The following is a 14,402-nucleotide window of genomic DNA, read 5'->3' as shown; positions in this document are numbered from 1 at the left end:
GGCCAGGAAGGAGTTTTCCACAGGCTGCCGTGTTCTGAGAAAGCGTCAAAGGTCCCAATTACATCCCAGCTTTCAGGTCAGGGTGGAGGTATACTTGGCAAAGTGTACCTTTTTTTTTTTTTAAACAAAAGAACACTTATTCTTCTCCTTATTACAAAACAATACCTGTTAAGTATTAAAAAAAAAGAAAAAGAATCAGCTATATTTCCATCATAGGAAAATAATCACTGTTCATATATTGTTCCTATTTCCAGCATTTTCTCTAAGCATTTTCACATATACCCATGTTTGTTTGTTTTTAATTTTAATTGGATTAGAGTTGATTTACAGTGTTGTGTTTGTTTCAGCAAAGTGATTCTGTTATACATATACCTATATTCATTCTTCAGATTCTTTTCTCATATAAGTCATCACAGAAGATTGAGTAGAGTTCCCTGTGCTATACAGGAGGTCCTCGTTGGTCTATCTTTGAAGAGTTAGGTTGCCTTGTACCTTATTTAGATCCATGGGCACCGCTGTCCCTTGTCTGCTGGCACTGAATGAGGGGACTTGCTCAGGGTGACCCCATCAGGTTTGGGGAGAGGACAAGGGCTACAGAAGAGCCTCCCAGATGCTTCTGGCTGGAGTGGCCCAAGCCTCGCTGGGAGGGGGAGAAGGGCCAGATGGTGCAAGGCCCCGGAGGTGAGGGTGGGGTGATCCTGCCATTTTTGCTGCCCTTTGTCCTCAAGGCGCCTCGAGGCCAGAGGCTGCCCACAGCCTGGTCCAGTGGGTGTGTGCCCAGCGCCAGGAGAGGGCTCTTTAATTACAGAGGTAGCTCCAGCCACACTTCTCTGCAAGGCGTGTGGGCGGAGATGGAATGTCAAAGGGAAAACAGGGAGACAAGAAAACAGAGATAGGATGGCCCAGAAATAGCAAAGGCAGGGCGAGATACCAGGGGCCCAGGGTGGTGAATGGAGAGAGAGAGGGTCAGGACCTCTCCAGCAAATGTCTTTCTTCATGAGTCCCTCCCTCTATCCCTTGGTGGTGGTTTAGTCGCTTAGTTGTGTCTGACTCTTGGACAGAGAAAAGACTGTAGCCTGTCAGGGTCCTCTGTCCCTGGGATTCTCCAGGCAAGAACACTGGAGTGGATTACCATTTCCTTCTCCAGGGGATCTTGCCCACCCAGGAAGCAAACCCAGGTCTCCTGCACTGCAGGCAGATTCTTTACCATCTGAGCTACAAGGGAAGCCCTTACCTGCCCTCAGCCTCCCAAGGTACCACTTCAGGTCTTCGGGAGCCCAACAAGGTGGGCCTCAAGCATCAGGATACTATTCTGGAGCTGAGGCTCCCTGGGTCTCTGAGCAACCCCCTCCCTGTCCGGAGTGGGTTGGGGGAAGGGAGGAGGTGAGGCCTTGCCACTTGAGTCACCCCACTTCCTGCTCCTGGCCTGGGTGACTCCACGCATAGGCTGACACAGATGGGGCCCCACCCGCCCTGCCAGCCTGCCTGCCCCTCCCTCGCTCAACAAGCCAGGAGCGATGCCTGCCCTGACAGGTGCCCTTCCCAGGCAGAAGCCACCCCTCCCCTGCCTACACGCCTGCATGTGTGTGAACACACACACACCACACACACACACACACACACACACACACACACACACAGCAGGAGTTCCTCCCCCACCTGTTGAGAGTCCTGGGGGAGAAGGAGGACTTCAGGCAAACTTTGGGATTAGAGAGACACTGGGGGAGGGGTGGGGCAGCCCAGGGCTGGCCGACCCTCCTCAGGGGTCTAAATCAGTAACCTCCCTCACTTCCTCTAAGCCCTCTAAGCAGGTGACTCCACAACCCGCAGCCATCGATTATGCAGATTATGCAAAGAGACCCTTCCCCCACCTCCTCCAGCCCTCTGGCCTTCCCGGTCTCCCAGCCCTGGACTCCACCTCAGTGGGAACTAAAGCCAAGGTTTGGAGGCCCCCCAGCCTTGTACATTAATCCCAGCCGCCCTAGTCCCATCCAGCGGCCACCAGGGAATTTGAGAGTTGAGATCCTTGAATATTTCATCAGCACTTCAGCCTCCAGTTGAAGAAGCATTCAACTTACAGCTCATGGATAATTTATGACTCTGGCAGAGAACCTGGATGTAGTGAGGGGGAAGGGCAGGGAGAGTGGGGGTTGGTGAACCCTGGACCCAGGCTGTTGATGATGGTGCCTGAGAAGCCAGCTCCATCCAAAGTATGTTTTGAGGGCAGGAGAAGAGCACCAAGGTCAGGGACATTTCCATTTTTGAGCATATCAAGGTATTACCCAAAAAATGGGTTATCAAAATAACTATGTCTAAAAAAAATTGAAAAGTGTTATTCACTCAGTTATGTCAGATTCTATGCAACTCCATGGACTGTAGCTTGCTAGGCTCTTCTGTTCATGGAATTCTCCAGGCCAGAATACTGGAGTGGGTGTCCATTCCCTTCTCCAGGGGATCTTCCTGACCAAGGGATCGAACGCAGGTCTACCTGCACTGTAGGCAGATTCTTTACCATCTGAGCCATCAGGGAAACCCAAAAAGTTAAAATTATGTGATAAGCATTTCCTGGTTTGATTTCTGTCTCTGTAACTGTGTACATAACCTCTTTTGGCAATAACAAAAAATTTTAATGAGATGTCCTTCATGGCTGTGAAGCCTCCAAAAGCCCCCTGCCCCCCTGGGGCCAGGGAAGGAGACCAGACTCCCCTCAGCTAGATTGACTGAGCCTCACTTCTTCCCTGATGGCTCAGGTAGTAAAGCTTCTGCCTGCAGGAGACCTGGGTTTGATCCCTGGGTCAGGAAGATTCCCTGGGGGAAGGAAATGGTAACCCACTCCAGTACTCTTGCCTAGAAAATCCCATGGATGGAGGAGCCTGGTAGGCTACAGTTCATGGGGTTGCAAAGAGTTGGACACAACTGAGTGACTTCACTTTCACTTTTTCTTAGCCTCTTCCTGCAGGAAAGCCATCAGGATTTAGTCAAATGCTCAAAACAAAAGGAAGGAATTTCAAATGGTCACCACTTATCTTGCTCCAGGAATATAACGTAGCACTCTTGTTAAAGGAGGACTGAAAAAAGGACTCAAAACAGAAGATGTCAAGTTCTCCTGGCCTCTTCTTTACCAAAGGACCTACCACAGTGAGTTCTTCTGCAGATACAGAAGATCAGGTATACAAGGCAGGAAGGGATAAGCAAGCTGCCATGTCCTCCTCTTACCTCAGTTTCTCCACCTGAGTCATGGGTATGAGTGGTGCTCCCAACCCAAAGGCCGTTTGGGGGTCAGATGAGATGCTATCCAGGTACCCCGGCGCCAGCTGGGACCCAGGCAGGCAGTGATTATGGGGTGATGTTATGGGGTGATGTGTCCAGTTTATATTCCTAATCCCCAAGCCATCTTGGAGTTTGATCATGCGGTCCTGGGAGCCCAATCTAGTCTCCCTGGGGCTCAGTTCCGTCCATCCAGGAAATAGGGGCCATCTGCTGGAGCCATGAAGCCCTCTGAGTGGGGAAGCTTCATGGAGCTTGGACCTGGCAGCTGTCAGGGTTCCCCCAGTGAGGTTATGCAGTTGCCTCCAGTGCCAACTGGATACAGCCTCTGACAAAGGAAGGGGTCATTCTTTGTCCCCAGGGGAACCCTACTCTCCCAGAGAAAGGGAATACTAGGATGAGATTTCAAGAGCTATTTCTCAAACCTAAGCAGGGAATTTTTTCCATTGGAATTTACAAGAATTTGGGGGGATCCCATGGGACTCCCCCACCCCACCCCCACTGACCCTGGCCATCATTTCTCCGGATTCAAAAAGAGGCTGGTCTAAATGACCCTGAGCTTCCCTGGATAGCGCTAGTGGTAAAGAATCTTCCTGCATGTTTGATCCCTGGGTCAGGAAGGTCTTCTGGAGGAGGAAATGGCAACCCACTCCAATATTCTTGATTGGAAAATCCCAGGGATAGAGGAGCACAGGCTGCAGTCCAGGGGGTCACAGAGTTGGCCATGATTGAGGGACTGAGCACACACACTCTCTAAGTGATCCCAGCAAGTCTGTGTGATGATCCCAGGCCCACTAACATTTGGTTCAATCTAGGGAGCTGACCATGGGAGGTGGGACCCAGCTATGGAATCAGGCTCAAAAGTGAGGCTGGATGGTCTACTTCCTCCCCTTCCTCCCTTCCTCCCTACCCCTCTCTCCTTTCCTCTCTCCCTTCTGGAACTCTCTGCCTCCCTCAGCTGACAGCCTAAAGGGACAGAGAGACCAGAGCGTTCCTTCTCTTGCACCCTTCTCTGAGCAACATGGATTTAGGGAGAAAAGTTTCAAACCCAGCTCAATCACCCCTCACCCAGAGGGATCTTGGGCAGGTTGCTTCTCATTCTTCAGCCTCGCCTATGGCAGAAGGGAATTCATATCTATGTTGCAAGACTTTTTTTTTTTGTATGTCCTGCATCTTCATTGCTGCGCAGGCTTTCTCTAGTTGCAGTGCACTACTCCTCCGCAGTGCTCGGCCTTCTCACTGCGTTGGCTTCCCTTGTTTCGGAACACCAGCTCTAGGGCACAAGCTCAGGAGTTTTGGCACAGAGGTTAGTTGTTCTGTGGCAGGTAAGATCTTCCTGGACCAGGAATTGAACCTGTGACTCGCAGCCAGATTCTTTACCACTGAGCCCCCAGGGAAACCCCTGCAAGACTGTTCTGAGGCTGTAAAGAACTTGCTAAGAGCCAGGCACACAGTATACATTGGATACATTGCAGCAGTGATTCTCTCTTCAGGATGGGGGCTTTCTGGGTCCAGGACACCTCTGTGGCATCTGAGTCTGGCCCTATTGTGTGAGGTCGTCATCCCCACTGCCCTTTTGGCCGCGTCTCTAACCTTCTAGCCACTATGCTACGCATGGTAGGACGGCTGAGATGCCCGGCTGGGGAGTTGGGGGCGGGGTAAGGAGAGTGCCGAGGGAGGTAGAGGTGTGGAGGCGGCAAGGGCAGGGCGTCTGGGCTGGGTGGGGTTGGGAGAATGAGCTGCAGGGCCCCAGAGGGCCCACGCTGGGACTCACTGGAACTCGGTCTCACCGGTTTGGGAAGCTGGCTGGGCAATGGGGAGACGCTGGCATCAGAGAGAGGTGGGAGGGGCTGGTGGCTGCCTGGGATGGAGAAGCTGAGTAAGGCCCCCTGGAAGGGCAGGGCCTGGGCTAACGCAGGGATGGGGGTGAATGCTTCGAGAGGCGCGGCTTTCTGCTATCAGGGGACACACATACACAACCCCTCATCCTCAGACGCCACACTTCGATGCACACGGACACACACACGTCAACACACTTTTTAAACTGCATTGCCCCCCTCCCCCCTCCCGGTTCCCCTGATCCTCTCACCCTGTTCTGTTTTTCCACCTCATTTATCTTAGCCAGATAACTCATTTGTGTAACATTTATTGTTTATTACCTGGCTCCCCGCAGGGATACAAGCTTCACGAAGGCAGGGTGCTGGGCTGGTTTTGACCACTATTATATATGCTTAGCACCTACGGCGTATCCAGCATACAGTAGGTGCTCAACAAATACGTGATGAGGGGGCGAACTAACCCTCTTGAACCACCGCGGCGAAAGCACGCACCTTCAGGGACGCATGCGCAAACTCGCTCAGTCGCCCCCCCCCCCCCCCCCACGCCCGCCCTCAAGCTGCCACGGACACTCTCAGACACGTGCATACAGGCACACGCTCACACTAACACAACACACAAGGACACAGAACTTCTCGCTGTAGCCACACAGGCGCTTTCAGACTCACACCCAGCCCTCTGGATTCCAGAGCTAGTAGTCACGCAGGCACGCTCCAGCTCGTCCCAGCTCCCCACCCTCCGCTGGGCCAGCCCCTCCCAGAAACAGGGGGCGGGGGCTCGGTGGAAGCTGACAACACAGCAGCTTGAGAGGGTGGGGCGGGGCGGGGCCGCCCTGGCACCTGGGAGCTCTCTGGAGACGCTGCCACTGCAGACTCACCTATGGGAGGGAAGAGTGAGATCACCAGCGCCCCCAGCTTTAACCCCGCCCGAGCTCCAGACTCAGACTCTGGCCTTCCTACCCTCATCTTCACCAAAGGCCTAGGGGAAGGGCATGCAGTGGGGCAGGGAATCCTGGGCACCGAGATGGGCAGGAACCTAGGCCAGGTCACCTGGCACATCTGGGCAGGGGTGTAGAGGCCGAGAACCGGGCTTACCAGCTTCAGCTCCACCCTCCAGTAGGAGGAGAAAGCTCTTCCACCGCCCTGCCGCTGGGAGACATATGGGCAGTGGGGCCCAGTGTCACCTAGCTGGCCCCAGTTCTAGGGTCTCTCCCCAGAGAGACCCCCTATCGCCCCCACGTCCCTGCTCTGGAACATGGAAACATGGATGGGTGGAGACACTGGTGAAGCATAGGGCTGGGTGGTAGGCACCTCCAGATGCTCTGCCCACCGCCCCCCCCCCCCCCCCCCCCAGTCAATGCAAGTTTGGGTAACACGGTCTGGCAGCCCCACTGCTACCACGAAGTCTCATGTTATCAAGCCACGTTCCTAGGGCTCCTCTGGCCACTGAGAGGGCAAGTTCCCTTCGGTGTGAGCAGAGAGGGCAGGACAGGGCATGCTTGCTCTAGCTCTAAGGAACCTGGGTCAGTAAAAGCTTGGAAAGTAAAAACCGGAAGTAAATGTCCTTGGCCCCTTCCCCATACTCCCTGAGGGAAGTGATGCTGAACTAGGAAAATACCAGACATCCCACCTTAGATATCTGAAACGGGCATCTTCCCAGGACTCACGCAGAACTTCATCCTTACGCCCCCTAGCGGCAGATAGCAGTCGCAGGCTGATGCTCCTAGCAGTCACAAACACCCAGAGTCCATAGAGGCCAAATTATGGCCCCTCACCTGTCTCCACGTATATTGATGAGGTGAGATGGGTGCAGAGGGGGGAGGGAAGGACCTGCACCGTTACCACTCCGCCCAGTGAAATCTGGACCTTAATTCTGTGATTCATTCAACAGGAAATGTTTTGTTGTTGTTTTTTTTAACAAGAAATGTTTATTGAGCACCCACTGCCTGTGTGCCAGGAACCAACGGCGGGACTCCTGGTCCAGTGCTCTTCATGATGCCAGTTGCCCCTCAGCTGTGTGTGCAGTTCAGGCTGAGACCCAGCTCGGGAGAGCTGGAATCTTCTCCAGGAGACTGTCCCCACAGGGTGGGGAGGACACTGGGAGGAGGGCAGGCCTTCAGCAGCTGCAGCACCACCATCCTGTGGTCCAGAGACCCAGAGAGGAGGCAGGAGGGGTCTGGGGAGCAGTGCTCACAGGTGGGACAGGATGGGGCCTGGTCAGCTCTGTCCATTTTACATGTTTAATAAATAGTTCTTATTGGACCCAGGCTTCCCAAGCTCTTGAGGGGGGCAGGGGGGCCTCTTCTCATGGTAATTCAGGCTCTGGCTCTGAAAATGAAAGGAGAGGGCATTGGGGTTAGCCTTCTCATCATCAACAGGCATCTGGGTGCTGTCCTGGGGAGAGGTAGTGCAGGCAGGGGGTCCCAGGGAGCAGGTCTCAGCTGGTTCCTGCTCCAGGAAGGATGCTCCCCCACCCCTCAACCAGGTGGGACAGGGGTTGCTAACAGGCTGGAAACCCCCAAAGGAGAAGTGCCAGCACCCTCTGCAGTCCAGTGCCCAGAGCCTTCTGTCCCTCACCTCCAGCCCAGGCTGCACCCCTACCCGTCCACCAGGACTAGTCACTGACCAGCCTCAGCCTCGTCGCCCTTGGCATCTGGCTCCTGCCACCAGTCAGCATAGATGCTTTCCTCGTAGTCACCCTCCCCTTCAAACTCAGCATCAGATGGGGGCTTCTCAGGCTCCATGGGTGGTTCTGTCTCCTCCAGCTCCATCTAGAGCAGCCCAGGATGGATGGAGAAACCAGGTCACAACAGGCACAAACCCAGATCAGCTCCCTTCCTGGCCAAGGGGCCCTCCCATCCCGTCTCAGTCCCAAACCCCCCCTTCCCAGCTTCACTCAAGATCTCACACAGGAATGACTTGAGGGTTTCTCCCAAAGTCCTGATCCCAAGCTGCCCCGTCCCTGAACTGATGCATGAGCTCCACCGGCAGAGCTTCAGGGTTAGTGGAAGCATCTCCCTCTCCACAGCCCACCTTTTAAGCATAAATACTTGGGCAATACCACTTGTCTGTGAATACTGTCTGCTCAGGCTGTTTTGAAGCCAGGAACGCCTTTACTCCCCTGTGCTCTTGTTTATCCCTCCAATACCAGGCATCAGCTCCAGGATGTGGTCCTTGCTGCTGATGCTGGGTTGGGAGTGCCCCAAGCTGACCTGTCTCATTGCACTACACTAAATGAGCTGCTTAGGTGAGGGGCTGTGCCTTTCAGCCCCAGTCACAAAGTCTGGCAAACAGCAGACAATAAATAACAGTAATCAAAACAGCTACTAGCCCCTGAGCACCTACCACGTGCCAGCTGTACGCTAAATGCCTCACATCGTGGATCTCATTTAATTCTCACCACAACGGTATGAGACGGGCATTTTTCTCCCCATTCAATGGATGAAGAAATGGAAGTTTGAGGGTTACTTAAGCCTGGCCTGGAGGCTGCCCAACTGGGATATGGTGGAGCCAAGTCTGGTGAGCACCAAAGCCTGGGGACTCACAGTGCAGACCCAGCCCCCTGTTTGATGAGGGGTGGGGGGCATGGGTACATGAACAGTGAAGAGGATGGATGAATAAGTACTGGGCAGCAACACCTTAGAATTCAGACTCTCAAACCCTCATTTAGAATCAATGTGATAACACACTGGGGGTTTTTCCTTCCTGGTGTACTGTGTTCATTCATTCATTCATTCAGTGGTTCATTCAGATTCAGTTTCTGAGAACCAGCTGTGTGCCGTGTGCTGTGGGAGGACTGGGAATAAGCTAGCCCCTGTCCCGGAGCACAGTTCTCTAGGAGACTGACTGGAGAAAGGGGTGGAGTGAGACGGATGAGGGCTGCAAATAACTCTGGTCCAGGGAGGCACAGAGGGTTAGAATGGCCACAGCAAACCCAGAAGACAGAGACAGGACATGCAGAGAGGGCTTCCTAGAGGAGGCACCATCAGACCTGGGTCAAGGAGAAGCCAGATACAGACATGTAGAGAAGTGGGGCATGAGAACATGGAGCAGGGAGAGAAGGGCAGGTATAAATAAGGCACAGGTGAAATGTCCCTGCCTCACAACAGCTGACTGCCAGGCTAGTGGCTGAGCTTTGGCACAGCGGCCCAGCAGGCCTGTAGGACAAAGGCCGCCTTACCTCATCATCTGACTGCAGGTACATGTGTGCGAAGTCTAGCAGCTCTCGAAGCTCAGCTGTCTGGTTATGGTAGAGCCTGGCCTCCTGGGAGGAGGGAAGAAAAACAGGTGATAAAGGCCTCCTGCTGTCAGATGGTGGAGGAGCCAGAGCTCCTAGACTCTGAGTCCTCTGGTCCTTTTCTAGTTCTAGGAGCAGGAAATGGGTGTCAGTTTACATGCAGATCAAAAAACTGCAGTTGCTTGATGCTGGGTTAAGAAGGATTCTGAGGGCTCAGTAAGAAAGAGTGCCTCAATCGATAAGCAATGTCTGCCACTGACAAGGAAACCAAGAGGTATTTTTGCAAGTCATGCCCAGACTCCCAAGGGGTTTCCTCAGGTGATTCAGGTTAGAAGGTCCCTGGGGAAGAAGGGCAAAGGCGAGCAGTGAGGGTGGGGAGAGTGGCGAGGTAACAGGCAGGGACAGACAGATACTTTTTACCTCCCACATCCCAGGTGCTGTGCTGAAGAGGTAGGCTGGACCACGCCCATTTTGCAGGTGAGGCAACCGATTCAGAAAAGGTTGGTAATAGGGGACTTCCCTGATGGTCCAGTGGCTAAGACTCCATGCTTCCCATACAGGGAGCCCAGGTTTGATCCCTGGTCAGGGAACTAGATCCCACATCCCGCAATAAAGAGTTCATATGCTACCACTAAAGATCCTGCATTTCACAACCAAGACTCGGTGCAGCCAAATAAGTAAGTAAATAAATTAAAAAAAAAAATCAGTAGTGTTCTCAGGACCACACAGCTGGTGGGTCTGAACCTAAGACTCCAACCACAACCCAAATTCTTTCTTTTTATTTCTCATCCTGCCATTGGAGTAAGCCAGGAATTTTAAAAAATCAAATCATAGGTTCTGAGAACGCCGTGGCGATGCCCACCTCCCGGGGCTGGAAGTCCTCCTCCTCCAGGCCCCATCGGGCCCTGTGGAAGCGATAATATACCAGGTTCTGCTGCATGACATTATCTTCCGGGTCGAAGAGCATGTAGCTGGCGGCACTGCGGGCAGCCTGGCGCACATCGTTCACTGCAGGTAGAACAAGAGTGAGGAGTGGCCCCTGGCACGTCCCCCTCCTTCAGGGATGACCCTCACCTAACCCGTCCCCAGCTGCCGATTTAGTCCAGTGCCCCTGGATCCCCAGCTGCCTCCCAGAATATCCTACTCAATAACAACACAAGCTAGAGTGTATTGAGCAATTACCCGATGCCCTGTGTAACTGACTCAAGCCTCACTGTTATTGTCATCCCCATATTACAGACAAGAAATCCGAGGCACAGAGAGGTTAGGTAAACTGGTCAAATTCACAGTTGGAAAATGAAGGCACTGGGGAATCAGAGGCAGTTGTCCCAGCCTCCAATCTTTTTGCCAATGGGACCCCAAAGGGTCTCCTGAACCCTTGTCCTTCAGTTCTTCCTCTCCAACTCCAGCCTGTCTGAATTTTGGCATCTCTGAATTGCAGACACGCTGGAGACTGACCTTCTTAGCCTCAGCTGATGCCAAAATCTCCCTCAAGTGAGGAGAGCCTTAAGCCCTGGTGCTACTTTTTATTAGCCAGGAGACTGACTCATGGCCCCTTGCCATCTGTGAGCCTCGGCTTCCTCATCTGAAAAATGGGTCCAGTAACATCAGTTACTGGTGGTTTGTGAGAGGATCCAGTGAGATAAACAGATGTGGCAGGGCTCTGTAAACTGTTGAGTGCTGTGCAGTTGTTGACTATCTAGTCCTTCATCTAAGAGGCCCTCGAATTCTCCCCAGAGAATTCTGTTCTCTGTTCTCCCAGGCTCTCTGTTCCTTCCTGCCAGCTTCTCACCTGCCCCCACCACCCTCCCATCACCAGGGATCCTCAATCCTGACTTGGTTTCCCTCCTAGTGCAGTGCTTCCCCTCGCCCCAAGCCCATCGGGAGGCTCACACTTGTAGTAGGCAAACTGCAGGTAGTGATACATGGTGGCCACGAACTTCTCCACAAAGTAGCCGCCCACATTGGGGGTCAAGTTGGCCTCACAGTCCACCTTACACTGCAGGGATTCTGCAAAGAGATCTTTGGGGGTGGGGGGGAGGCAGCAGTGAGGAGCTGGTGTGCTGAGCAGCTCCAGCCTGCACACGGGGATGACAGAGATGACCGCCAACCCCAGCTCTGTCCGCTGATGTCACAAGACAGTAAAGTGACAAGAGATGCTGAGGAAGACTACTGTGGACTGGGCTGACTTACCACGCCCACAGCTGACCTGCCACCCGAAAGCCACAGGAAGCCAGGGCTCTCTGGAAGAATGGCAGGTGAGGTTTGGAGGTGGGACTAAAGCCCAATACAGAAGCTCAGGACAGTCCTTTCTGCCCCTGTGATAGACTCCGCCTTTAGGGATCCCCAGGCCAGCTGTATTTCTGGCCCCAAACTGCTTCCCCCCCCCCGCCGCCCCCGCGCTAGGCTGATTCCCACCTTGGCACCTACATTGCCCTCTGTCTGGAAGGTCCATGGACCCAACCTCCCCAGATCCTTTCGGGAAGTCACTCCTCACTGCACCCAGCCTTGGACACTCCCCGCTGAGTCTTCTGTACCCAGGGTGGCAGATGTCCTGTGGGCCTCTCTCAGCCAACTGAAGGCTCTGAGGGTCCGGATAACAACTTATGCCTGTCTGCCTCCCAAGCACTTAAGAAAGTGTTAGCCACTCCGTTGTGTCTGACTTTTTATAACTCCATGGACTGAAACCCTCCAGGCTCCTCTGTCCATGGAATTCTCCAGGCAAGAATACAGGAGTAGTGGGTTGCCATTTCCTCCTCCAGGAGATCTTCCTAACCCAGGGATCGAACCCAGGTCTCCTGCTTTGCAGGCAGATTCTTTACAGTCTGAGCCGCCAGGGAAGCCCTAAGCACTTAGGAGGCCTCTATAAATGCGTGTGGAATGAATATTTGTGTCAAGGGGCCTCAGGAGTTCTGGGCCCTGTGGGTGTGAGGGATGCCCACTGGGGTCTGGGTGGGATGTACCTGCTATGGCTGGGTAGAAGTCCTTGAAATCCACCTGCTCGTGGGCCCCCTCGCAGCCAGCCAGACAGCGGGCAAAGACAGTCAGGTACTCAGCCAGGGCCCGCTCCATGTCCTCGGCGCTCCCGCGGAAATCTCCGCTGTTGTAGAGCTTCACAGCCCTGAGGAACACCGCCTGGAGGGAGGGGACGCGCAGGGGGGTCAAGGGGATTCCAACCCTCCCCCTCCTCCATCGGCGCTATGCCAGGACGCAACGCGGGACTCAAGGAGTTACGTCGGGGCCGGTCCTACCCCCGCCATCCCACCTCGTAGGGCTGGGCCTCCAAGTCTGTGAGAGGCTCGTCGGCGGCGTCCAGCAGCCCGCGATAGTAGCTGAGATACTTGGCGGTGAGCTCGTGCTTAGGGTTCCTCTGGAGGAAGGTGTAGGCCGCGGCCACAGCCTTCTCCAGCCGGTTAGCCTGCGGGGTGGGGACCGAGCGGGTCAGCAGAGCCGGAGTCCGCCGCCCGGAGCGCGCGCGAGGAATCGGCGGTCGGGCTGCTGGGTGAGAGCCGCGCTCCTCGCGACCCGAGGGGGCGGCCGGCGCGCACCTTGAACTGAGCGTAGTGCAGGTACTGGTAGGGTAGGCGGCTCTGGAAGTCGCGCAGCAGCTGGCGCGGCGGGTAGGGCACCTGGAAGGCGGGCAGCGAACGCTTGCAGCGCCGCAGGCAGGCGGCGCGCTCCAGGACGTGGCCGAAGAGCCGCAGCTCGCGGGCCCACTCGTCGCCGCCGTCGGGCTCGGGGGTCACGGGGCCCGGGGGCGCGGTGGCGGGCGGCGCGGGACCGCTGCAGTTGGCGTGGCAGAAGGCCTCGCTGTCCCGCAGCAGCCGGTGCAGCCGCAGCGCCGCCTCGAGGTAGCGCGCGCTCTCGCGCCAGCTCTCGCCCTCGTACTGCTCCAGCGCGTGCCCGTAGGCCGTGGCCAGGGGCATCAGGTCCTCCGGCGGGAAGCCCCGAAAGCTGTACTTCTCGTACTGCGCCCCGGCGCTGCCCAGCAGCAGCCACAGCAGCCCCCACGCCGCCCGAGCCATGCCCGCTCCGCGCCGGCCGGCTCTCCTAGCCGCGAGCAGGCGTCCCGGTCCCGCTGGCGGGCTGGCCGGCGGGCTCTGGGGCCCGGGCCTGGCCGGCGCGCCCGCTGGGTCTTAGCGCCGGGCACTGGGGTCGGTGGCGTGGTGGGGGGCTGCGAGGCGGGGTGTAGCTTGAGTCAGATCCCCCAAGGGCCCGAGGGATCTCCACTCTTTTCAGACAGCCGACACTATTCTGAGTCCCTGACCTCCTGCCCTTGGGGGTCCTCCCCTTGGCTGACGCTGTGACTCTGCGGAAGGCTTCCGGCAGGGATGGGGAGCCCAGAAAGCCCCTCCCACGCAAAGGCGTTCTCCCCCACCCCCGCCCTAAGATAGAGAAATTGAGGGAAGTGTCACCTCCCTCTAGCTTGCCCAACCCCTGAAACCTACTCTTCCATCCATCACAGTGGTCCTTTTGCTCACTCCCCACCTCCAGCCCCCAGGAAGTGACCCCAAGGGTACCCTGCAGCCCGCGACAGGGAGGCACATCCCTGGTTCTACCCTGCACACCCTCCACTCTCACCACCTCCTATTCGATCCCTATCCGCACGTTAAAGTCCTCTGGCAGTCCAGCTTTTGCAGGACAAAGCAGCTCGTTTCGGGAGCGTCTGTCCCTGGGACAGAGGGGTGGGAGGGAGCACTGAGATCGCCTCCCCGCCCCCGATTCTGGAGCCTCACCAGTCACCTGAAGAGGCCTAAATTGGGGGTTGTCTCCCAAAGAAACAAGGAATGCCTCAGCCCGGCTTTAGGACCCGGGGGGCTCCAGGAAAAAAAAAGACTAGGAACTTTTTTATTTTTTTCCGTCGGCTCCGCGGTCTCAACTTTCCCGAACTTCCCTACCCTGCAGGCCCCAGGTCTCTCGGCCCCCAGGGTGGGGGTGGGCGCAAATCTGGAGGGCTTAGCGGTGCTTTCCTCCGACTCCAGCGGCCGGGGCCTCCTCCTCCCGTTCCACGCCTCTTGCCCCCGCCCCGCCAGCTCAACCTCCCCAGCCCCCATTCCACGTGG

The 14,402-nt window shown here is 55.6% G+C and overlaps 1 protein-coding gene across 2 annotated transcripts; it reads right to left on the bottom strand.

Moving 5' to 3' along the window:
- Positions 1 to 7,015: 7,015 nt before the first annotated feature.
- P3H4 (prolyl 3-hydroxylase family member 4 (inactive)) lies at positions 7,016 to 13,680 on the bottom strand. 2 transcript variants are annotated; one of them, XM_065911206.1, is made up of 8 exons: positions 12,888 to 13,680; positions 12,605 to 12,757; positions 12,303 to 12,474; positions 11,233 to 11,361; positions 10,265 to 10,347; positions 9,283 to 9,366; positions 7,729 to 7,873; positions 7,016 to 7,430 (listed from the first exon to the last, which is right to left on the bottom strand). In XM_065911206.1, exons 1-8 carry the CDS (start codon positions 13,362 to 13,364, stop codon positions 7,408 to 7,410), a joined length of 1,266 nt encoding a protein of 421 aa, XP_065767278.1. In that variant the 5' UTR covers positions 13,365 to 13,680; the 3' UTR covers positions 7,016 to 7,407. The 2 variants fall into 2 exon arrangements, with proteins under 2 accessions (XP_065767278.1, XP_065767277.1); XM_065911205.1 differs by having other exon boundaries at positions 7,017 to 7,430; positions 10,202 to 10,347; positions 12,888 to 13,675.
- Positions 13,681 to 14,402: the final 722 nt, after the last annotated feature.

This window comes from Muntiacus reevesi, chromosome 18, assembly GCF_963930625.1.
Source record: "Muntiacus reevesi chromosome 18, mMunRee1.1, whole genome shotgun sequence".
Classification (NCBI taxonomy): Eukaryota; Metazoa; Chordata; class Mammalia; order Artiodactyla; family Cervidae; genus Muntiacus; species Muntiacus reevesi.
Note: the sequence above shows the minus strand (reverse complement) of the source record. Positions and strands in the feature narration are given on the sequence as shown.